This window comes from Phocoena sinus, chromosome 17, assembly GCF_008692025.1.
Source record: "Phocoena sinus isolate mPhoSin1 chromosome 17, mPhoSin1.pri, whole genome shotgun sequence".
Taxonomy (NCBI): Eukaryota; Metazoa; Chordata; class Mammalia; order Artiodactyla; family Phocoenidae; genus Phocoena; species Phocoena sinus.
The window spans coordinates 41,548,152-41,571,770 of NC_045779.1; the positions used below are offsets into that span (position 1 = coordinate 41,548,152).

Genomic DNA, 23,619 nt, shown 5'->3' on the forward strand with positions numbered 1-23,619 from the left:
TTTGAGGTAGCAGTTCTCAAAGTATGGTCCGTGGACCCCTGTGAAGGCATTCCAGGGACCTTTTTGTTGGGTCCCAGAAGACAAAACTGTTTTCAGAGTAATTAAGACATTGTTTGTCTTTTCCACTGTGTTAATATTTGCATTGATGGTGCAAAAGCAGTAGTGAGTAAAACTACTGCCGCCTTAGTACAAATAAAGGCAGTGACACCAGGCTACTTGTAGTTGAATTCTTTACTGCAATCCACTTACTTGGAAAAAAAAAAGGAAAAAAAATAAAAAAGCTAATTCCACTTAAGAGTATCCTTGATGAATCTGAAAAAATGATCATTATTCATTTTATTAAATCTTGACTTCTGAATACATGCTGTTTAATTATTCTGTATGATGAAATGGGAAGTATGCATAAAGTATGCTCTATACTGAAAAACAGTGGTTGCCTTGAGGAAAAACACCTGTGCAGTTGAGTTGCAAGCTGGAATAGCCACTTATTTCTTGTTACTCCATTTTTACTTGAGAGAACAACTGATAGACCATGGTTATTTAGAGTTGGGTATTTGTAGACATTTTCTCAAAAATAATCAAGACAGTTCAAGGAAAACAACTGATAGTACTGTTGCAAATGATAAAATGATTTGTTGCCAAGTGAAAATTAGAAATTTGGAAAATTTGTGTCTACCACCATGAGCTTGACAACATCCCAGAACTTAATGAATTTCTGATGAGATCAGCAGTGATGTTAACAAATGTGTTGGGGTTTTTTTTAATATTGTATATAATGGATTGGGGTTTTTTGTTTGTTTGTTTTTATCTATTTGGTTGCACCAGGTCTTAGTTGCAGCAGGCGGGCTTCTTAGTTGCAGCTCAAGGGCTCCTTAGTGGCAGCTCGCCGGCTCCTTAGTTGTGGCATGAGAAATCTTAGTTGGGGCATGCATGTGGGATCTAGTTCCCTGACCAGGGATCAAACCCAGGCCCCCTGCATTGGGAGCGCACAGTCTTAACCACTGGGAGACCACCAGGGAAGTCCCCAGAATGTTTTTTGGGTTTTATTATAAATTTTATTTATTTATGTATATATGTATGTATGTATGTATTGGCCGCGTCGGATCTTCCTTGCTGCGCGCGGGCTTTCTCTAGTTGTGGCGAGCAGGGGCTACTCTTCGTTGTGGTGCGCAGGCTTCTCATTGAGGTGGCTTCTTTTGTTGCGGAGCACACACTCTAGGCGCGCAGGCTTCAGTAGTTGTGGTGCGGCAGGCTCAGTAGTTGTGGCTCGTGGGCTCTAGAGCGCAGGCTCAGTAGTTGTGGTGCACGGGCTTAGTTGCTCCACGGCATGTGGGATCTTCCCGGACCAGGGCTCGAACCCGTGTCTCCTGCATTGGCAGGCAGATTCTTAACTACTGCGCCATCAGGGAAGCCCCCCAGAATGTTTTTTAACCTTTTGGAAGATGTATGTAACTCAGTGAATCAGTATTTTCCAAATGCTCAATGCTTACATGTTACAAAAGTAGACAAGTATAAAAGATTCATTTAAGGTGCAAGGTAGAACAATGGATTTTAATGTAGTAAAGTATAGAAAGCTCATTGATGTAATTTCAGATTCCACATTGCAACAATTTTTAAGAAACTACCACTTGACAAGTTTTGATGTAATATTTTTTCCTTCCTCTACCTAAAATCCTTCATGATTTCCCGTTGTTATTACTCGACAATCTTGAACATAATCCATTGGCACTGTGGCTCAAGTCTCTTTTCTTACCGCTTACCTTCTCTAAGCTCCAGACATTTTGGTTTTCTTTCTTTTCCTTTTTTTTTAAATTTAGTTTATTTATTTTATTATTTTTGGCTGCGTTGGGTCTTTTTCTGCAGGTTTTCTCTAGTTGTGGCGCACAGGCTTCTTATTGTGGTGGCTTCTCTTGTTGCGGAGCACAGGCTCTAGGCATGCAGGCTTCAGTAGTTGTGGCACATGGGCTCAGTAGTTGTGGCACATGGGCTCAGTAGTTGTGGCTTGCAGGCTGAGTAGTTATGGTGCACAGGCTTAGTTGTTTCGCGGCATGTGGGATCTTAGTTCCCCGACCAGGGATCGAACCTGAGTCCCCTGCATTGGAAGGCAGATTCTTAACCGCTGGACCGCCAGGGAAGTCCCCTCATTACCTTTTAAGAGTAGAAAAGAGTATCCTATGACCAAGAAATTTGAGTGATTAGTGTTTAGAAGACCAAAGACAAAATTATTCTGAGGCAGCATAGATTTTATACAGGCATAAACTCTAGCAGTTAGCAAAATAGAGAAAAACCTGCATGCTCAGGGAGCTTACATACATTTGTTTTATGTTCCATAATACATCTTAGAAACTGTAGTTTCAAACCAGGGATTGGCAAGCCATGATCAGGTTCTCTGCCTATTGTTGAAAGTTTTATTGGAACACAGACACACTTATTCATTTGTTTATTGTCTGTGGCTGCTTTTGCAATACAACAGCAAAGTTGAGAGGCCTTATAGTTTACAAAGCCTAAAATATTTACTATCTGGTCCCTTTTTTTGCTGAACCCCTGTTTTAAACTCCTGATACAGTCTTTTGGGTTCATTAAAGTGTTTCATTATCTGGAGTGCTTTAATATCATCTGATTCTCTAGGTCTTGGACTCTTGACCTTCCAGGCTCCCTTGTGCCGCAGTCTATAGCTTTGTGATTTCTTGGGTTTCACCCAAGGAATTAGTTTTCAAGAACTTCTTTAAGGTAAACCAAGTGGTTTTTTAAATAAAAGTGGGAATATCTTACCAGAGAAGCCTCATTTCTGCCCGTAGACTTTTCTGTCTAAACACCTAATGAATAGTGGAACTGAGACCAGAACTAGGACTTCTGCCTTAACGCATCGTTTTTCCATGATACCTGCTTGTATAGTGGCAAGAGGGGATCAAAAGTGAAATGGTGAATTTGTATTTTATAATGCTATGATTGAAGTGAGAATGGAAGTGGAATCTCCAAGTGGAATTAGTTTAGGCTATTGGAAATGTGAGAATCAAATCTGGGAAAGAGTTCAGGGCTAGATAAAAGAAGTTGTTAAGAAAGGTTTCTTGTAAATTTTTTAAGATTATGAGTTGATAACCATGCTGTTTATGCAGTGTTCCATAACTTATGAGCTCACACCAAACATATTTAAATAATTTAATGGCTTGGATGATGAATCAAGTATACAAATGTAATAGCTCAAAGATTTTATTTGGGGGGACAGTGAGAGTTAGGAAGACAGGGCTATATGTAATGCAGTCTAATTTTAGGCTCTTTCATTGATTAACAAAATATTAATGGAATACCTTCTATATGCAGGATATACTATCTAAACACAAAGAATATAATGGTTGATAAAACAGGATAAAATGATTGATAAAAGAGTCACTATTCTCATGAAGTTTAGTGGGGAAAACAACTAAAAACAAGCAAGTATAGTCTCTAAAGTCAGGTGGTGGTAAACGCTGTGAAAGAAAATAACTAACCAAGGTGAGGAGAAAGAGGTAAAGTGCTCATTGTGGGCACTTCCTTGCACCTGCATCTCTACTCCTTACTTCCATTCAAAAAAAATGTATCAGAGTAGTAGTGAGTGGAGAGATGCTGAGTCTAGTTCAAATCATACCTCCTCCCCAAAATGGGGGAAATCAGTTGCAAGCCTGTCTACTTTTTAAAAGGTTTGTAATACTTTTCATAATTAATCTCATCCTGATATTGTGTCACCAAGGTACTAAGATTAAGTAAACTGCTAGTTCAGACAGAGTAGAGAAATGGAATTCGTATGCCTCTTGGACCATTCATCCTTTGCCATTTAACCATGCCCAACTCATCTGTATGAGACAGATGAGAAAAGTGAGAGACAAGTGAGAAAAATAAATAGTGCCAAAATGTGCAGCAGTATAAAATTAGGGACTTGCCACATTTAGGCAGGAAGTGGATGAAGTTGATCCTAAAGCAATGGTTTTCAGACTTTTTCAAGTGGCAATTGCTAAAACTTTTAAAAATAAATTTCACTGACAACTTTTAATTTTGTCAAGTACACTTTTATTTTTGTTTATTTTCTTGGCTGCACCTCCTGGCATGTGGGATCCCTGACCAGGGATCGAACCCACACCCCCTGCAGTGGAAGCGCAGAGTCTTAACCACTGGACTGCCAGGGAAATCCCATCAAGTACATTTTTTTTTAATTTGTTGATTTTTTTTTTGCTGATGTTTTTAAAATTAATTTTTATTGGAGTATGGTTGCTTTACAATGTTGTGTTAGTTTCTGCTGTACAACAAAGTGAATCAGTTATACGTACATGTATATGTATATGTGTATGTGTACGTATACATGTACGCATCCATTCTTTTTTAGATTTTCTTCCCATTTAGGTCACCACAGATCACTGAGTAGGGTTCCCTGTGCTAAACAGTAGATTCTCATTAGTTATCTATTTTATACAATAGTAGTGTGTATATGTGAATCCCAGTCTCCCAGTTTGTCCCACCCCCACCCCCCTTGGTAACTGTAAGTTTGTTCTCTACATCTGTGGCTCTGCTTTACCAATAAGTTCATCTGTACCATTTTTCTAGATTCCACATATAAGCGATATTATACAAGTACATTTTTAAAACCACTGTCACCATTGCAAAAAAAGAAAGGAATTTTGACACAATGGAAGAACAAAAATCTCGGAAAAAAGATTTTGCCGTGAGTTAATGAAAAACCTTATACATAAGCCACTAATCAGCAGACCAGAGCACTCTAGTATCCATTTCTAACCTTTAGAAAATACTCAGCATTCCTCTTTTTCATGCTCTGTTTACTTTATCACTCCTGACATTACCAGCAGAGACTTTAGATGATTACAGAGCTGTAAGTATTAGAGAGATCAGTTCCCCCAAATTTTAAGGACTAGTACTTTCCAGATTAGAGAATTAATAAATTGAATAAGGATTACATTCAGAACCTGGCAACTTACCTTGTGTGTAAATGGCTAATTGCAAAATAAAGTATCATTTAACTAAAAATTTGTATAGTATTCCTCTTCTGATAGTTTTGTTGCAATGCAAATATTAGATTATACTCCCTAAGTTAATCTTTTCAGCATTAATTGGGCACTGTTCTGCCTTTCTTTATACTTTGCAGTTCTTTAAAATAGCAGTATCTGTTAAGAGAGCAGTTAGCCATTTGAATAGATCTGCTTTTGCTGTCAAGGTATACCTTTTGCCACTCTAATAAATGATAGCACTTATTTGGGTATTGTCTAATATTACTGAGTGTTCATTTATGTTAAGTTTAAAAGATGAGCTTGATTATGGAAGTTATTTTTGTGTGTTTTCTTTGATAACCAGTTCCTTTTTTTTTTTTATATTTAAGTTCTGTGAATTTGAGAGCAAATTACTCATAGTCTTAGAACTACTTTAGCATGTGCTTTAAAGACTGTACTCTCCAAATTGGAATACATAAGAAGATCCATTGGGATGAAGGAAGAAAATATTAGGCTTTCTGTTTATACTATTTTTTTATCAAAATATTAAGCTTTACTCATGTTTTATATATAGTCATTGGCATCCTTATTTAGGATGTTAAAAGGTATTAATTAATTAATTGGGGAGAGGAAGATGACAGAGATAAAGCAAATGGGGTGGAACTTTAGCTGGGTTAAGAAAAAATAATGCACATCATTTTAGGCATTGGACATCAGTAGAGGGAGGGAGAGGGGGTACATGGTAAAGGGTACAAGGAAAGTCACCCTAAGCACCCAGGCTACCGTACTTTATTTTGAGAGAAAATTCATGGTCAGTAACGTTTGGGCAAAGACAAGAATATTTAGAGATGACAGTCGTGTTGGAACCAAATGATTGTATATGTGAATAAAAGAATATACAGTTGAGATTAATTTGTGGAAGACCTGTATCATATGAGGAAGTTATTAGACTTTATAGATGGTAGAAAATGGTAGGGAGTTTTTAAATGGGAATGTAAATTAATTGGACTGGTATAGATATGTTGGGAGATGAGCAATGGGAGGGAAGCCCTTGAAGATAAGAATTTCTCCTAATGTCTCATTTACATGTCTGTTTCTCCTATTAGATTAGTATAGTACACTTTCCATAAGTAGAAAGTTTTATTTAGTTCTGTATACTGAGCTCCTAAAACAATGTCTGACACATAGTAGATATTTAATAAATCTTGATTGTATGAAGACCATTCAAGAGAGGCTAGTTTAATAATCCACCCAGCTCCATAGTGAAGCCTGACAACAATGGGGGGAAGGACTATAGGTAACAGGAAGGCAGAACTTACGTTCTCAGTTTTCTTTCAACTGTTAGCTGTAAAGGAGCTGATCAGAAGTAAGACATTCACCTCAGTAGGATGGCTGGGTCAATTAGTAGTGTGTATACATATTTACTTTATATAGCTTTTTTTTTTTTTTTCTTTTTTGCGGTACACAGGCCTCTCACTGTTGTGGCCTCTCCCGTTGCGGAGCACAGGCTCCGGACGCGCAGGCTAAGCGGCCATGACTCACGGGCCCAGCCGCTCCGTGGCATGTGGGATCTTCCTGGACCGGGGCACGAACCCGTGTCCCCTGCATCGGCAGGCGGACTCTCAACCACTGCGCCACCAGGGAAGCCCACGTTAAAGCTTTTAATAGTATATTATGTTACTAAGTCTCATCTGAGTGAGAGGTTACTTTTAAAGTGAGGTTACTTTTAAAGGTAATAGTATAAAATCAAACAAGATGGAAGCCTAAATCAAGATAATTTCCCTTACTTTTCTGCAGATTTTATTTTAATGACAAATCACAGTATATTTCAGTGTGAATGTAATTCCTGTCCTTTTTCCATAGCTTCCCTCTTTTAAAAAAAAAAAGCTGATTTATGCATGTGGCTTTGTAGTCAGCAGTCTGCTTTCACATCTTATTTAATCCTTAAAAGAACCTTATGTGAAGTTAGTAGGAGTTTTTGTCCCATATGACAGTTGGGGAAAAGGGTTTAGAGTGATTCAACCCTAAATCTCATAGCTAATACATGATTGAATTTATATTTGGCATTATATGTAGAGAGTCAGAAAGGAAAGTATTTGTGAGGCAAGGCTCTGGAGTCAGAACTGGATTTTAGTCTTGGTTTCAACACTTAACACTATATCTTAGGCAAGTTATATAATCTTTATGGCCTCAGGTTTCCTTATCTGTAAGGCGGGGGTACTTACTTCAGTTAGTTTCTATAGGTGTGACTGTCCAATATAGTAGCTGTTTGCCACACGTGGCTATTTAGCATTCTTTTTCGTACTGTCTTATTAATAGTTTTTAATATTGATTACATTTTGAAATGATAGTATTTTGGATGCGTTGGGTGTAATATAAAAATTAATGTTACATATTTTAACTTTTTAATATCTGCTAGAAAAATTTTAATTACATACGTGGCTTGTGTTATATTTCTGTTGGACAGTACTACTCTAGACCAGGGGTTGGCAAACTCTGACCCCCAAAGTCAGCCAGATTCCTATTTTTAGAAATGCAGTTTTACTGGAACACAGTCACACCCATTTAATTATATATGGTATATGACTACTTTCTTGTTACAGCAGCAGAATTATTTGGTTGCTACATATAGAACCATACGGCCTGCAAAGCCTAAAATATTTACTGTTTTATCCTTTATAGAAAAAGTTTGCTGGGAATTCCCTGGCGGTTCAGTAGTTAGGACTCTGCGCTTTCACTGCCAAGGATGTGGGTTCAGTCCCTGGTTGGGGAACTGAGATTCCCACAAGCCACACGGCCCAAAAGAAAGAAAGAAAGAAAGAAAAAGGTTGCTGACCCTTGCTCTAGATTGTAACTGATAGATGCTCAGTGTGTTACGTCTTTACTTAAGAGTGGATATGAGATACAGAAAGTGGATTAGTGGTGGATGCCAGTGGGGAAAAAGGTAGTAGGGAGTGACTGCTAATGGGTCCCAGGTTTCTTTTTAGGGATGATGAAAATGTTCTAGAATTAGATACCAGTGATAGTTGTGCAACTTCGAAGATACTGAAAACCGCTGAAATACACTGAAAAAGATATCTCAATTTTTTTTAAGTGGATATGAGCCTGGTTTGGTAGAGGTAATAAACCAGTACCTTAAACATGATACATGTTAATGATAATGAGAACATGCAAAGAAACAGATGCATATCAACTATGGGGAACATAAGAAAACATTTTAATAGTTTTTATGTATTCCCATGCCACTTGAGAATATTTGCAAGTAGTTTCTTGATAAGAAGCAATTAGCTATCATTTATTGCTTACTCAAACTGTCAGTTACTGCTTACCCTATTTCTTTTTAGTTGTAAACTTAACTTTAAGATAGTGCACAATAATACATACATAGCCAATCTCGGTAAATAGTTAAATGAGTGAATACGAAGTATAAATAAAATCTATGTTTCTAAATATTAGTTCTCTTCTGGAAACACTTATCTAAATATAGAAATCATGGCTTCATGACGTGTTTTTTTTTTTAATTTTTATTTATTTATTTATTTATGGCCGTGTTGGTTCTTCATTTCTGTGCGAGGGCTTTCTCTAGTTGCGGCAAGCGGGGGCCACTCTTCATCGCGGTGCACCGACCTCTCACTATCGCAGCCTCTCTTGTTGCGGAGCACAGGCTCCAGACTCGCAGGCTCAGCAGTTGTGGCTCACGGGGCCAGTTGCTCCGCGGCATGTGGGATCCTTCCAGACCAGGGCTCGAACCCGTGTCCCCTGCACTGGCAGGCAGACTCTCAACCACTGCGCCACCAGGGAGGCCCGGCTTCATGAAGTTTTTAGTAACCTTTTGAGAGGAGAAAGCAAAGGGAATTGGAAAGCCATTCCAAAAATGTCCATATCTTGTATATGTGTAGGTGTTTTTTCTTTAATGAATTACTACACATCTACCATATACAAATCTTAGGTATTTTCACACTGCTTGGAAACTGACAAAATATTACCTGTTTTGTACATTAATTTGTTATACGAAGAGTATGCCAACAATCTGCTTTACGAAATCAAGAAACCAATAATCAGTACATCATTTTTCTTCTTACCACTAGCAATAGGTTTTCGTTTTATTGCTCTGAAAACATCATGTTATAGTACCTTATTTATGATGTAAGTTAGGATAGCATGATGTCTAAGGGCACAGACTTTGGAGCCAGATAGACCTATTTCCTAATTTATTAACTTAATGCAACCCAGACAGCCTATTTAATATTTAACATCTCTAAGTCTTTGTTTCCTAATCTCTAAAATGGGAATAATACCTTTCTAGTGAGCTTTTTTTAAGGAATAAAGAATTGAATGTAACGTACTTATATAGTAACCACTGAATAAATGGTAACCTCATACTATTATTGCCATTTAATATGTTAAGTTTTTTAATCAAACATTAAATTTTTTTGGTTGTCAGCATCATACATTTCATTATGTATTTTACTGACTCCTACCTTTTCAAAAACATAATGAAATATTAAGTAACATTCTATTTTACTTTCAGTCAAAGAAAAATAAGAAGAAATCAAAGTCAGATGCTAAAGCAGTGCAAAACAGTTCACGCCATGATGGAAAGGAAGTTGATGAAGGTACTTGAGCAAGTGAAAGGACTGTAGAAAAATTTTTAATCCTTTTTTACCAAGGTGCATTATATAAAAGCTGCATTTGTTTCGCTTAATCTTTTATCTGGCTCTTCTTTTTAATAACTATAGATTTTAATGTACACATCTGTGACATTGTTAGGAGACACGTTTTTCCCCTAAATTATTTAAGTATCTAATAATGCTTTCCTTGAAGGGAACTGCCTTGAAATTTAAGGTCTAGCCCAATATCTTGAGCAATTTAAAAGCCGTTCGTTTTGTCTTTGTTTCCTAGAAACGTGGTTTGGTTTTTTTCCCATTGTTCTTAAATATACCATCCCTAGAAGGCTGGGTACGAAATTCTTAAGTAAGCCATTTATTGTCCTCACCTAATAAACCCATTTATTAGTAAGTATATATAACACTCCCCTACTAGTACTATCCAGCAAGATAAAAAATATGCAAGATAACTTACATCAACTTTTTCTAAACCATAGATGACAGATCTGATAAAAATTACCAGAATAAATAATGGCAGTTAGCTGCCTAGAACAGTGAGATTAGAATAAATTCATAGGATAAATTAGTATAATCAGCACTCTTGGTTTTTAGTTTAATATCTAAATTTATCATGATACTTCAGATGCCCCACCATGTTTTCCCCCCAAAACTACAACTTTTTTGTCTTCCCCTTACTGAATAACGTTTTTTTTTCTGGGGCTATGTCAGGAGCCTGGGAAACTAAAATTAGTCACAGAGAGAAACGACAGCAGCGTAAACGTGATAAGGTGCAGTCTGATTCTGGTTCATTGGATTCAACTATCCCTGGGATAGAAAATACCATCACAGTTACCACCGAGCAAGTTACAACTGCATCATTTCCTGTTGGTTCCAAGAAGAATAAAGGTATATTAGTGGAACATAAGAGTGATACATCAAATCCAACTCCTTTTAATCAGATGTACAAAATATCATTACGTCAAAATCTGGCTATTTTAAACTGCTTACATCATTGTGCTGATATACCCTTCTTCGTGAGAGTACTGTGGACCACGTGTTGGTTTACCTGATACCAGCAGTGTTACTTGTTACATACTGCCTAATGAATGGCCTGTTAAATTAAAATTGCCTTTCTGCCTTGTCACAAGAGAGAATGATTGCTGCTTTTTTCTCACGTGTATTGCTTTGCCCCAACTCCCTAACATCTCCATTTCTTATAGTGGACATTCATTAAATGAAATGACTTGTCACCACTCTTTTCATTCCAAGATGAAACAAGCATGTTCTGGATAATGCAGGTTCTATCTGGATTTCTTAGCACCCCAACTTTTTGAGAATGCTGTAGGTGTTTGATAAAGCTAGACTGGAACTGCAAACATTATTGAGCTAATGTTCTTCCCAAGTATTTCACATGTTCAAACTATCCAATACTGATGGCTTCTTGATAGTTCTTACATTGCCATCACTTTTACCCTGGAGACATCAGTCTACAGAGTGATGCTGTTCATCTTGCTTCAGGCATTGACTTTTCTTACTTCACCTTTTCATTAATTGCCAGCACCTCCCACTTGTCTCCAAACCTCTGTCTTAGCCTTGGTGTCTTTTACTTTTTTGCTTGATGATTTGGTGGAATTTATTGCTGTGGTACAGCAGTGACTTCTGCTTATCCATTTTCACTGTCACATGTTAGCCATGCTATAGTGTTTCTGTTGGTGACTCCTTTTCACTGTCTCGTGCATGCCTTCCTTGCTAGCACAATCCTATGTCATGCTGGGTTTTTGATACATTGTGATCATTATGCTTTTCAGTGTCAGAGAAATAGTATCTTTGTTATAACATGTAGTCTTACCGCTTGCCATATTTCCTAAGTCCTGCTCCAAATATTGGCAAAATTCTTCTAAGTTGATGTGTTTGCTTCCAGGATTGTTGAAAAGGCACCTAGCTGGTATTGCTGAGAGGTGGCAAAGTTGAATCCAATTACAGAGCCCAGTTCTCCAATTCCTACTTTAAAGAATCTTGATAACCATTATAGAACAGGAAACTCTATATATACTTGGGCAATTTTCCAGGTCCTTTTTTGGCATTTTAGTTGACTAAGAATATGATAACTAGAGAGCTCAGTTCCTTAAGAACATGTGAAATATGCTGTGAGTAAAAAGTGACTCTTTTCTAGTGTAAGACTTTAGTACTTAAAGGAGCAATTTATGATAAATAATTAGTAAAAATTAATTTGTATGTTACTCCTAACTTAATGTGCATAGTGGCCTATTTAGTATTAAATAAATTTTATTTCTATTTCAACCAGGTGATTCTCATCTAAATGTTCAAGTTAGCAACTTTAAGTCTGGAAAAGGAGATTCTACACTTCAGGGTGAGAGAAATTACATGTAACTTAAATTGAAGGCCCATCAAGATAGAAACTTATATGTATGTCTCTTTCCTCACGTGAATGACACAGAAAGAAAAAAAAAGGCTTAGAAATTATTTTAATTACTAAAGTAGCATAATCACAGTTCAGAGATTTTAGAAAATAAACAGAAAAATCACTCCCACTTCTAACAGTCTTTGGTATATTCTAGTTGTTTCTCCCTCTCCCCATATGTAAAAACATTCTTTAATAGTTATGCAATTAATAGTTAATCGTTTATATGCAATTTTGATTCTTGCTTGCATTGTTTAAGCTAATAGAGAAAAAGATTTTTTTTTTCAGGACTTGGGTTTGATATAGGCATATATGGGATAAAAGACTTTACCCCTGAAATTAGATAAGAAGCCTTAATACCTATAATCTTCTAAACTGCTTCCTGAACAGTATCAAATATTTCATAATAAATGGACTATAGTATAGAGTTATGCAGTACTTCACAAATAGAAAATATATTTTATTTACTAGTTTATGATAAAGATTGAATTAAGTAGAGAATGATATACCTTTCCTAAAATCTAAAGTGTAGTAAAACGTAAATTCACAAATGAAGAAGCACCTTCTCGTTTCAGGCTTGTTCTTAACACTGTCAGCTTCCTTCATTCTCATGGTTCTCAATCCTGGCTACACATTACAGCCATCTAGGAAGCTTAGAAAACCACACACGTATATAAAAAGAAACATGTACTTACATACACACACCTATGTGTATTTGTGTGTGTATATATATACACAACACAGATAATACATACACATGTGTACATATACCTGCATATAAATGTATACACACAAACATAATGATGCCTGGACTCTATCCCTAGAGATTCTGATTTTGATTGGTTTGGGCTGAGGCTCCAGTGTCTACTTTTAAGAAATTTTTCATTTGTTTCAAGGCTTTTTTTTTTTTTTTCATGGGCCTAGCCACTCAGCGGCATGTGGGATCTTCCCGGACCAGGGCACAAATCCGTGTCCCCTACATCAGCAGGCAGACTCTCAACCACTGCACCACCAGGGAAGCCCCAAGAAATTTTTCATTTGATTTTTATTTGATTTTAATGTGCAGCCAGGTTTTAGAATCACTGCCTAATACTACATATATATATATATATATATAAATATTTAAGGAAAGAGCATGTAACTAAGGAGAAGTCTTTATGTTCTTAGTGGGTGAGTATTCTGAGTATACCATAATATGTGTTTTCTTCTTTGCTCTGTTTTACTACTTTTGAGCAAGTCAGTCTGCTTTTGAAAACATAATTAGTATATATATTAAGTTCAAACATACTCGTAGTTTTTAAATTAGCAGTCATCCGTGGTGGTCATGTCACTTTTTAAATTCTTCATTTTATCTTTAAAGCTTGAGCTATATAGAGGATAAATATAAATCAAGCAATTATAGAAACTTGAAAATATCCCAGTTTTAACAGGGAGTCGTGTATCCATTTTTAATCTTTATTTTCTTTTCTTTAAGTTTCTTCAGGATTGAATGAAAACCTCACTGTAAATGGAGGAGGCTGGAATGAAAAGTCTGTAAAACTCTCCTCACAGATCAATGCAGGTGAGGAGAAGTGGAACTCTGTTTCACCTCCTTCTGCAGGCAAGAGGAAAACTGAACCATCTGCTTGGGGTCAAGACGGTGGAGATGCTAATGCAAATGGAAAAGACTGGGGAAGGAGTTGGAGTGACCGATCAATATTTTCTGGCATTGGTAAGAAGTGTTAGAAAATTTTAAGTTTGTTTAAAATGCCTATCTGGTACATGTAAAATTTTCTAAGAATGAAAATCAGATCCATTAGTAGAAAAATTAGTCACGCTATACAGAAAGAATATAGATTAACTCATCTCACATCCTTCACATGGAGCAAAATGGGAACTAAATAAGTGAATAATAGTATTTATTATTTACTCTTTAATTATTTCACTTGCTTTGATCACATTTGATTATCAGTTTAGCTAACTGATATAATTGTGTATTTTTAGTGATGTAATAAGAGTAATGTGTAAGCAGACTTTTTGACTGATTTCAACAGTTCCACTATTGAGTTTAAATAAAAATAGTAAATGGAGATACAGTTTATAGCATCAATTTATATACTATTTTACAGTCTACAAAATGCCTGTTTGTAATTAATTTTTCCCCTGGATTCTAAAGATAAAGACTAGTAGTGAGAAGCTTATTTCTGTTGAGAGCCATCGAGTTAAAAGCAACTTAATTTCAGGTGTGTTTGTGTGTGCATGTGTTATAGAAAAGAAACCCATATTTAATATGGAAAACTGCAAAAAGAGAAGGAAAAACCCACTGTTATACATTACCCAGTGACAACCATATATTTCCTTATGGTCCTTTTTTTTTTTTCTTTCCTGTGTACAATTCTGTGGGTTTCATTTTGGTTTTTTTACACAATCCAAATCATACATGCATTTTTGTGTTCCTCCTCCCTCACTTAATATTGTGCCTCAAATATTTTCTTTACTTTCTGTATTTTATTTAATGACCATGTGATACATTGTGTAAACATAGCATAAACTATTTCACTATTCCCATATTATCGGAGAAATAACTTCTTTTTTTAAAGAAATGTAAATGACGTTGCATTGAATATATTTGTTTGGGGGTTATTTCTTTAGGATAGATTCTTGGAAGTGATATTATTGGATTAAAGGAAATATGAATGTTTACTCTACGACATGTTGTCAAAGTATTTTCTAGGAGAATTCTAATTTATCCTGTCAGCATCAGTATGAGTGCCATTTATCATATGCTTACCAAGGTTGAGTATTCTTATTTTTTTAATCTTTTCTAATTTGATAAGGAAAAAATACATAAATTGTTTTGGTTAACTTTTTAAAATCACTAATGAGGTTGAGTGTTTTTCACAACTTTGTTGATCATTTCTGTTTCTTTTGTAAATTGTCTGTTCATGTTCTTTGCCCATTTGTGTAATGGCCTCTGTTTTTTTGTGCTTTAAGTTGTAATTCCTTGTGCATTAAACATATAATCTTTTCTGTTGTGCTTGTTGCAGATATGTTTTCCTTGGTTTATTTTAGTTTGGGGGAGCAATAGACATTACAGAGTTTTTAGTGTTTAAGTAGAAAGAACTGTTTCTTTGCATGTCACTTGCTTTTCCCATCACTTGTAAGCTTAGAAAAACTCATGTTGACTAACATCCCTAAGAAGCAGACTCTATATCATTTGCTAATATTGTTCTTCAGCTTGTCCTCCCCTCTTCCCCTGCAATATCCAAAAATTGTGTAGAAATATCAAAATTTTTTTGGCAGAAGAGACAGTCCCTAAATTCCTAGCCTCGTTTTCAGCAGTAATAAAAGCATAAATTTCTATGCTAAGAAAGCATCCTTTCACACTTAATAAAAGAAATGGTCAAATTTTATCAAGTAATCTTAAGAACCATGACCTTTTGAGATATTTGCAATTTACTTATAAAACCTGTATAGCATTTTCATAATTAGTACATAAATTAGTTGGTAGTACTTGCTTAATGTTGCTGTAGACAAACTTAAGCAGCAGATTAGAGTTCCTGCTTAGATGGATTAGGGCCTTTATTGAAATTGAAAGGAAACTATATTAAATGAGGTTTGCAGTGAGTTGCTGAGAAGAGACAGATGTGACTTGTCTCATGGATGTATATATGTTCCTTAAAATACTCATACGTAAGTAGGCAATTGCTTTAAAATGTTGAGAAGATATCATGGTGTAGTGGAATGAGCTTGTTCCTAGTTCAGACAGACCTATTTGGTATGAATCCCTATTTTTCCACATACAAGCTTTTATGGATATTACGCTAGTTATTTAACCTATGTGAATCCCATATTCAAGTAGTTGTAAGGATTGGCTATAATGAGTGTGAAGTACCAAGTTACAGTGCTTGATCCAAACTAGTAGCTTAATTGTGGTAGATGATCGGGTAGCTTGCTATAGCAGAGAAAGAACATGGGCTTGGAAAGTAGGTTTAAGTTCCAGTCATGGCTCGGGTGTTTTCTGTCAGCAGGTCACTTAACTGCTCTGAAACTTTGCCTAGCAGGGCTGCCCTAAGGATTAGAAGTAGTTGGTGTAAAGAGCCCAGTACATAATAGACATTCAATAAATGGTAGCTATTGCCATATTAGGTGGTTCTGATTTCTAAGGGTATCTTTAAATATTATTATCATAGTTATAAATCTGTACGTATCTTTCAAGTTTCATTGCAAATTGAAGGTTCCAAGTGACGTTCTTTATTTTAACAGCTGCTTGGTCTAGTGTGGATAGGGGAATGAATACCTCTGAACAGAATTCTGCTTCTTTTGCATCTCTCACACTTAACTCTGCTGTTTCTGGTATGTGAAAACAGTCTTTCATTTAGTTAACAAAAAAAATTTCTGTTTAATTTTAGCACTTGCTATTTGAAAAAAAATAATCAGAGTCAAGTACTGCTATCCACATAAATTATAGATATATAGTATAAAGTAGCAGAGGCCTTAATAAAGAAAGACCTAAATTCTTACCTGCAGGTGGCTTAGTTCCTTTTTGTGGTGGAGATCGGAAGATTTTGTGGCCTAACTTGACTGAAAGTGTGTTGGCACACAAACGAATGCAAATAGAAGGCCTTCCCTTCAAGGTCATGACACTCTTCTGTTACTAGTTTACCCCTACCATAATTCTACTTGCAGTTTGGCATTTTATTTCTATCTGCCCTTATTCATCATGAGTTTATAGCTTTCGGGTTATGTGGACCCTCTGAGTATCTGTTGAGTTAGAAAATGCATTATTACTACTAAACTACTATAATTCAGCATTACTTACATGGATATGCCTTTTATTAATAATATAGATGCTATATATACTTAACAAATACTACAAAAACATGGGACACATTTAGTTTTGTAATGTTTAGTTCACGTTGGAATTCATGGACCCAGTACTAATCTTGTAGTTCCACAGTGTCTGGAGTCACCTATTCTAGAATAGAGGTCAGCAAACTTCTTCTGTAAAGGGCCCAATAGCAAATATTTTAGGCTTTGTGGGCCATACCGTCTTCTGTTGCAACTACTTAATTCTGCCATTGTAGCAGTAAAGCAGCTAGAGGCAATACATAAACCAAATGAGTGTGTCTGGTTCTGAAATATTGTTCTTTTTATTTTTTTTTCAACCATTTAAAAATATAAAAACTGTTCTTGGTTCATGGGCCATACAAAAAAGGGATGGTTAGATCTGGCCTATGAGTTGTAGTTTGCCAACCCTTGGTCTCATAGGCTACATTTTAGTTCCAGAGGTACAAGTTAATTTCTTCCTTCATTTGGTGACTTTGTACAACACAGATGCTATTTTATTCATATATTCAGAGAAAGCTGCTAAAGAAATAGCAACAGTGTTACTGTAGTCTTTCTAAGCAGCTAATGTGCTATTTATATATGAATTTTATAGGGTTACTCCATTTCTCAAAATTTATATTTAAAATATATAACTGTTTTGAGTATATTTCAAGCATATTAGTGGAAGGCTAGTAAGATCATCTATAACCAAGTGAAAATTTATAAGTGAGTAAGGACTTTTGTGAGGGGAAGTGTCTTTTATACTAACAGGTATTCTTCTTAACCCTTTCTTTATCAGCGGCTCTGAATGCAAAGTGAATATCACAGTCACCTAAGAAGGATTCCAAAACATGTGCAAATTCTGATTCAGAAGGTCTGGGGTATATAAATCCCTGATGGAAAACCACTGCTTTACATTTCTATTCTAAAACGAATTTATGGCTATAGAGCCAAGGATTTTTGACCTGGCATCCTTTAATTTATATGCAAAACTTTGTGTAAGTCCTGGACAGTAGTCCAACCACAGCTTTCATCATATTGCTAAAGGACTGTGTGACCCCACTCACCCCACCTATTCCCCACCTCCTAAAAAAGTAAAAACAGAAAAAAGTTAGAAGATAATATTCTCTTGCTTTTAAGTGCACTTGAACTTACCTTGGTCTCTAAACCACCAGCACAACTGTCTTACTCTCTTTGGCTTCTTTCTGCCTCACCTCTCTAGATAGTCATCTATTTCTTTTATTTTTTCTTAGGTAGAAGGTTCTAGCAAGCTCAGACATTTTCTAGTTGTGTCCTTCAGGGTTCTAAGGATATAGGCATACTCTGAAATTTCCAGTATTTCTTTTATGCTTTATTATTTTTCATGAAGAAGAAAAATAAAACAATTTTTCTTTGACTTCTTGAAATTTGTAGATACCTGGTTTGAAGTATATATTATAAAAGACAAAATCTAATGGATTGGTACTAGGGAAAAAATTTATTTCTGATCAGTGAATTCAATCCAGTGATTATCGTGCTTAATCTAAAATTACCCTCAATTCTGCTTTTCTTTATCTTAACTCTTTTTCTGATGTCTGCAGTTTTCCTTTTAGGAGAAATAAAAAATAATTAAGTCTTCGTGTGCAAAGTATAGAACTATTGTTATGAAACATCATTAGAAAATTCCATTTTTAATTTTATTGCATTCGTTTTCATTTAAGGGTCTACTGCTGAGCCAGTTTCTCAGTCTACCACTTCTGATTATCAGTGGGATGTTAGCCGTAATCAACCATATATCGATGATGAATGGTCTGGGTTAAGTATGTCCTTTTAAAAATTATCAGTTTGTTTTTGTTTTCAGAATTTTCTTTCTAGCACCCTAATTCATGCTTTATGTTTTAATTTTAATCCTAATTTTTCACCTTTTAGGTCATAGTAATATAGTTTAATACCAAATGTGTACTACTTGTAAACTGACTATTAATACCTGTAGAATTAAAACTAAATTCACTTTTCATGATTGAGGCAATATTTAAACATGAAGTTTTCTTATAATTGCTCTGTAGTTTGTCTAGTTTTTAAATTGTTTTAAATGAATGTTCTATTTCTTTTCCTAGTTTTAATATAATAGAGTAAATAGAATATACAGGAATGGCTTTGAATTCATGAGGTATGCACGTTTTTATATTGGTAGAAAACCATTTTCTTAGTCTAATTTCCAGTAGAAGCATAGGAAAGTTAAAGGCAAGAGTCACAAAAAAAGAGGAAGGGAAAAAGAAGAATATGGTTTTTATGTTCAGAAAGTTCATACCATCTTCATTTAAAAAAAAAAAAAGATTTTTTTTTTTCCCCCACAACCTTAAATGTTAGAATTTAAAACCCTCTGGAAACAGGACTTTCCTTATCCTCAGTACCTAGTGCAGTGTTTTATACACAGGTGTTCAATAGTACTGACGATAATAAAAGCAAACACCTGACTGTGCCAGGCACTGATCTAGATGGTTTAAGTCTTATGCATATTATTAGCTTGTTTAGTACAATTCTGTGAGGTAGGTATTATTTTTTTCCCACACTTTCCAGTTGAAGGAACTGAGGTAAAGAAAAGTTATCTAATTTTCCCCAGCCACACAGTTAAGTGGGAAGAGCTAGTATCAGACTTCGGTAGTCTGGCCCCCAGAGTTCATGTTCTTAACCACTGCATGGTACATCCTCGATGATGATTGTAATCATGAAGGTATGCTTGCAACACAATCCAAAGATTAGTCTTAGACTAGTCTCTGTTAGATTCGTTGAAGCACAGTTGAGGGAGGTGAGGTTGGAAAGGTATATTAGGAAGGACCATATTGTGAAAAGCCTTGAATTGCTGGCTAAATATTAGGGAGCCAAGGGTCAGAGTACTAGTTTAGAAGGTAGATCCTAGTTCTAGTCCTGACTTTAAACATAGTACCTCATATGTCTTGGACTTTGTCACTTACCTTGGAATCTAGATTAATTGACCTGTGAAACAGAGCAAATAATCTTTCATATCTACTTCCATAGAGTGTTGTGAGGTTTTAATGAGGGAGTGAACATGAAAGCTCTTTGAAAATTATAAAGTATCAGATAAATACAAAGTATTACAAGGATGTGAAAGCACTGTTTTGTGGGGGATGAGGGAGGAAACAGTCTGTACTTCGGGAAGAATGATCTGCTATGTGCAAAATAGAATTGAGGAGTGATTGTAAGAAAATAGCACTGAGTTGTCTTGGGCAGCTGTGGGTTGAAGCTGAGGAAAATGGAGCAAACAGGGCTCTAGGCTTCCCTGCTTGGAAAGAATAGCTCTACTTTTATCTTTTTATTCTTGTGATAATGAAAAACACAATTGGCTGATAAATAAGAGACTGAAATAAACATATCCATGGGACTCTGTACTTAAGTAATAAGTATCAGACCGCCTTTTTTGTTTGTTATGCTGTATTGGCAGTCTTTTCAGTCCAAAGTTACTCTTTAACCTCATTTTCTCTGTGAATTTTATTTTTTGTGTTATCTTCTTTAATGTCGCTAATTTTGGTACTCAGTGAATTTAGTTATTCCTTCTAAATTTATAGAATGCATGAAGTATTTGAGATTACTAATCCACAAAGTATATATATACTATCTTTACATTTAACAATGTGATACGATTAATATATTGACCCTCTGGTTTGAGGCATAAACATCATTATCTAGCAGAAAGGCATTGAATTTACCCAAGCACTTGAATATAAAGTTAAGATGCTGGAACTTCCCTGGCAGTCCGGTGGTAAGACTCTGCGCTCCCACTGGAGGGGGCACAGGTGGCACAGGTTTGATCGCTGGTTGGGGAACTAAGATCCCGAATGCCGCACATTGAGACCAAAAAAAATTTTTGAATAAAGTTAAAGATGCTAAAGTACAGAAGGTAATGTTTTTTAAAGACAGATGTTAATCATTCAATTATCTTGATCATAAAGGAACAATATCGTCATAACCCCTGTAAAAAGTCAGATGTTGAATAGAATTTTGTTTTTGTTAGCACACCAGAGTGGAAGAGTTAACGGCAGCATAGTGAATGGGTTGAGAGCATGGGCTTTGAGGACAGACTACCTGGGTTCGAATCTTAGCTTCATTGTTTTTCTGTGCTTCAGTTTCATCATCTGTAAATATAATATTTCTTCCCTCACAGACTTGTTGAGAGGATTAAGTGACATAATACTTATAAAGTCCTTAGAACACTGCCTGATACATGGTAAATATTCAGTAAGTGCCGAGATGCTATTGATGATATTCTTCTAGGAGCATAATTAGTCTACTCAGTGGGGTTAATTTGTAAATTGTCTGTTTAAACACTAGAGAAATTCTTTCTAACATATTTGTTTTATTTTATTAAAGTTAATGCTGAATTAAGTTCTGACCAGAAACAGCTGACAACCATTTTCTTCCTGAGATAAAAAGGAAAATAGCTACGGGATGCTTAAACCTGAAACATTATTTCACAAGCAAATTCAATAGAGAGACAAATTCCTTACCATTTTGAAAAGACAGCTAATATAAAGCTCTTTGGAAAGACTTTGGCAAACTAATGGGAGAATTTTAAGAAATGAGAAATTATAAATGGAGGGAACTATGCTATGAATGAAACTGTACTACATAGTTTCAAGGAAACTAAGATTATTAGCACCAAGTATATGTATACTTGGTGCTAATAAACTAAGGTTCATTAGGCCCATGAACCTTGAGAATTATGCATTGTCCCCTGGTGACAATTTTTAGGCTTAGTTGATTGATCTGTTGTTTTAAAGTAGTTTTATTTGGGGAATTCCCTGGTTAGGACTCTGCACTTTCACTGCCGAGGGCCCCAGTTAGATCCCTGGTTGGGGAACTAAAATCCCACAGGTCGGGGGTGAGGGGCAGTGGGAGGGTGGGGGGGAGTAGTTTTATTTGATCCCAGTTAATTTAAAAATTATATAAAAACCAACCTGAAATCAATAAATGTGGAAAAATCACTGTAAAGCTTCATAAAGCCTGTAGAGATTTATGCTTCTATTAATGTTCTGATAGAAGTTGAAACATAGGCTACAGTTACTCCTCAAACTTTATGGCTGTCTAAGCCTTTTACAAAAAAAGATAATTTTACCGAGTACTTTACTAGATTTTTATCCCTCACCCCCCACCACCACCATATTTATTAAGAAAAGAGTTTAGGGCTTCCCTGGTGGCGCAGTGGTTGGGAATCTGCCTGCCAATGCAGGGGACACGGGTTCGAGCCCTGGTCTGGGAGGATCCCACATACCGTGGAGCAACTAGCCCCGTGAGCCATAATTACTGAACCTGCGCGTCTGGAGCCTGTGCTCCGCAACAAGAGAGGCCGCGATAGTGAGAGGCCCGCGCGCCGCGATGAGGAGTGGCCCCCACTTGCCGCAACTGGAGAAAGCCTCGCACAGAAACAAAGAGCCAACGCAGCCATAAATAAATAAATAAAAATTTAAAGAAAAAAAAAAAGAAAAGAGTTTATATGTTAAATAGTGCCGGTTCACTTCCTTAAACTTTTTTTTGTTTTTTTTTTGACAAAATAAAGGTTTTTTTCCGACAGGAAGCCCTAAGAGACCTGGCTTATGGACAGCAATTTTCCAAATCTGGGTTTCTTATTTGTGAGGTTTAAGCAAAACAGTTGACAGCTTTGGCATTCAAATCTCCTAATAATATTTTTAATGAATGCTTGGTGTAAGATGAGCAATTGGTTCCAGACATCTACTAGATACTTTTTTTTTCTTTTTTGTCTGTGCTGGGTCTTAGTTGCAGCACTCGGGATCTTCCTTGCGGCATGCGGGATCTTTAATTGCAGGATGCAGGCTTCTTAATTGTGGCATGTGAACTCTTAGTTGCGGCATCATGCGGGATCTAGTTCCCCGACCAAGGATCGAACCTGGGCTCCCTGCATTGGGAGCACAGAGTCTTACCCACTGGACCACCAGGGAAGTCCCATACTACTATTAGGGGAGGTCCCATACTACATACATATTTACTTATAAAAATGACTTCTGCATTAAAACATAACCAAGTGTATCTTATTGAGAGATGTATCAGGACTGGGAGAAATAAATTCTTAATTGTGTATGCCTGATAGCTTAGAAACTGTCTTTCTATCGTTAATGTCATCAGTGATATATTAAAAGCAGTAGGTACCATTTATTGAGCACTTACTGCATTGCTATGAACTGCTTTACATGTATCTAATATAATCCTTTCAACAATCCTATGAAGTTGGTACATAGCCAATTAAGATTGAGACATTTGACCAAAATCACATAGTTATTAAATGGTAGAGCAATATTCAGATATAGGTCTGTTTGACTCTGAGGTCCATGCCCTTAACCTCTATGCTGTTACTGTGTAATACTGGCTCTGGATACCTGCTCGTGGTAGTAAATTTAGAAATATAGGAAGGAACTTCCTTTTTTGTAACACATTTCACACTTGTAATCACTTGCTCCATGTTTTTCCTCTGCTGGACCATAAATTCTTGCTTATGATGTTTTCAGTCTCTCCCCATCCTCTACTGGTTTAGCCCCTCTTCTCCCTTTTCGCACTTCCCATGACAGAATCTGTCACTCTGTACTTAATTGTTATACTTACTTATCTTCATCCCTGAGTAGACAGACTGCGAGCTCCATGTGGGGAGGGATTATTTCATACTCATTTTTGTACCTCTGTTATCTGTCTAGCTCAAGTTCTAGTATTTAGTAGTACTTAATAAGATGAAATTCCTGTAACTCCATTGTTAAGATGTATCTATTATTAATGTATTCTTTTCTTTTATCTCTTCTTCTTA

At 36.1% G+C, this 23,619-nt stretch overlaps 1 protein-coding gene across 6 annotated transcripts in view; it reads left to right on the forward strand.

The window, feature by feature from the left end:
* The window catches only part of MTDH (metadherin), a 57,412-nt gene that overhangs the window by 17,895 nt on the left and 15,898 nt on the right, over positions 1-23,619 (forward strand). For 2 of the 6 annotated variants that reach the window (XM_032609492.1, XM_032609491.1), the window contains exons 3-8: positions 9,505-9,589; positions 10,310-10,486; positions 11,886-11,951; positions 13,477-13,713; positions 16,248-16,337; positions 18,512-18,610. In XM_032609492.1, the coding sequence (XP_032465383.1) occupies positions 9,505-9,589; positions 10,310-10,486; positions 11,886-11,951; positions 13,477-13,713; positions 16,248-16,337; positions 18,512-18,610 (754 nt within the window). The remainder of the gene's footprint in view (positions 1-9,504; positions 9,590-10,309; positions 10,487-11,885; positions 11,952-13,476; positions 13,714-16,247; positions 16,338-18,511; positions 18,611-23,619) is intronic. The other 4 variants (XM_032609493.1, XM_032609496.1, XM_032609494.1 and 1 more) reach the window with 4 other exon arrangements.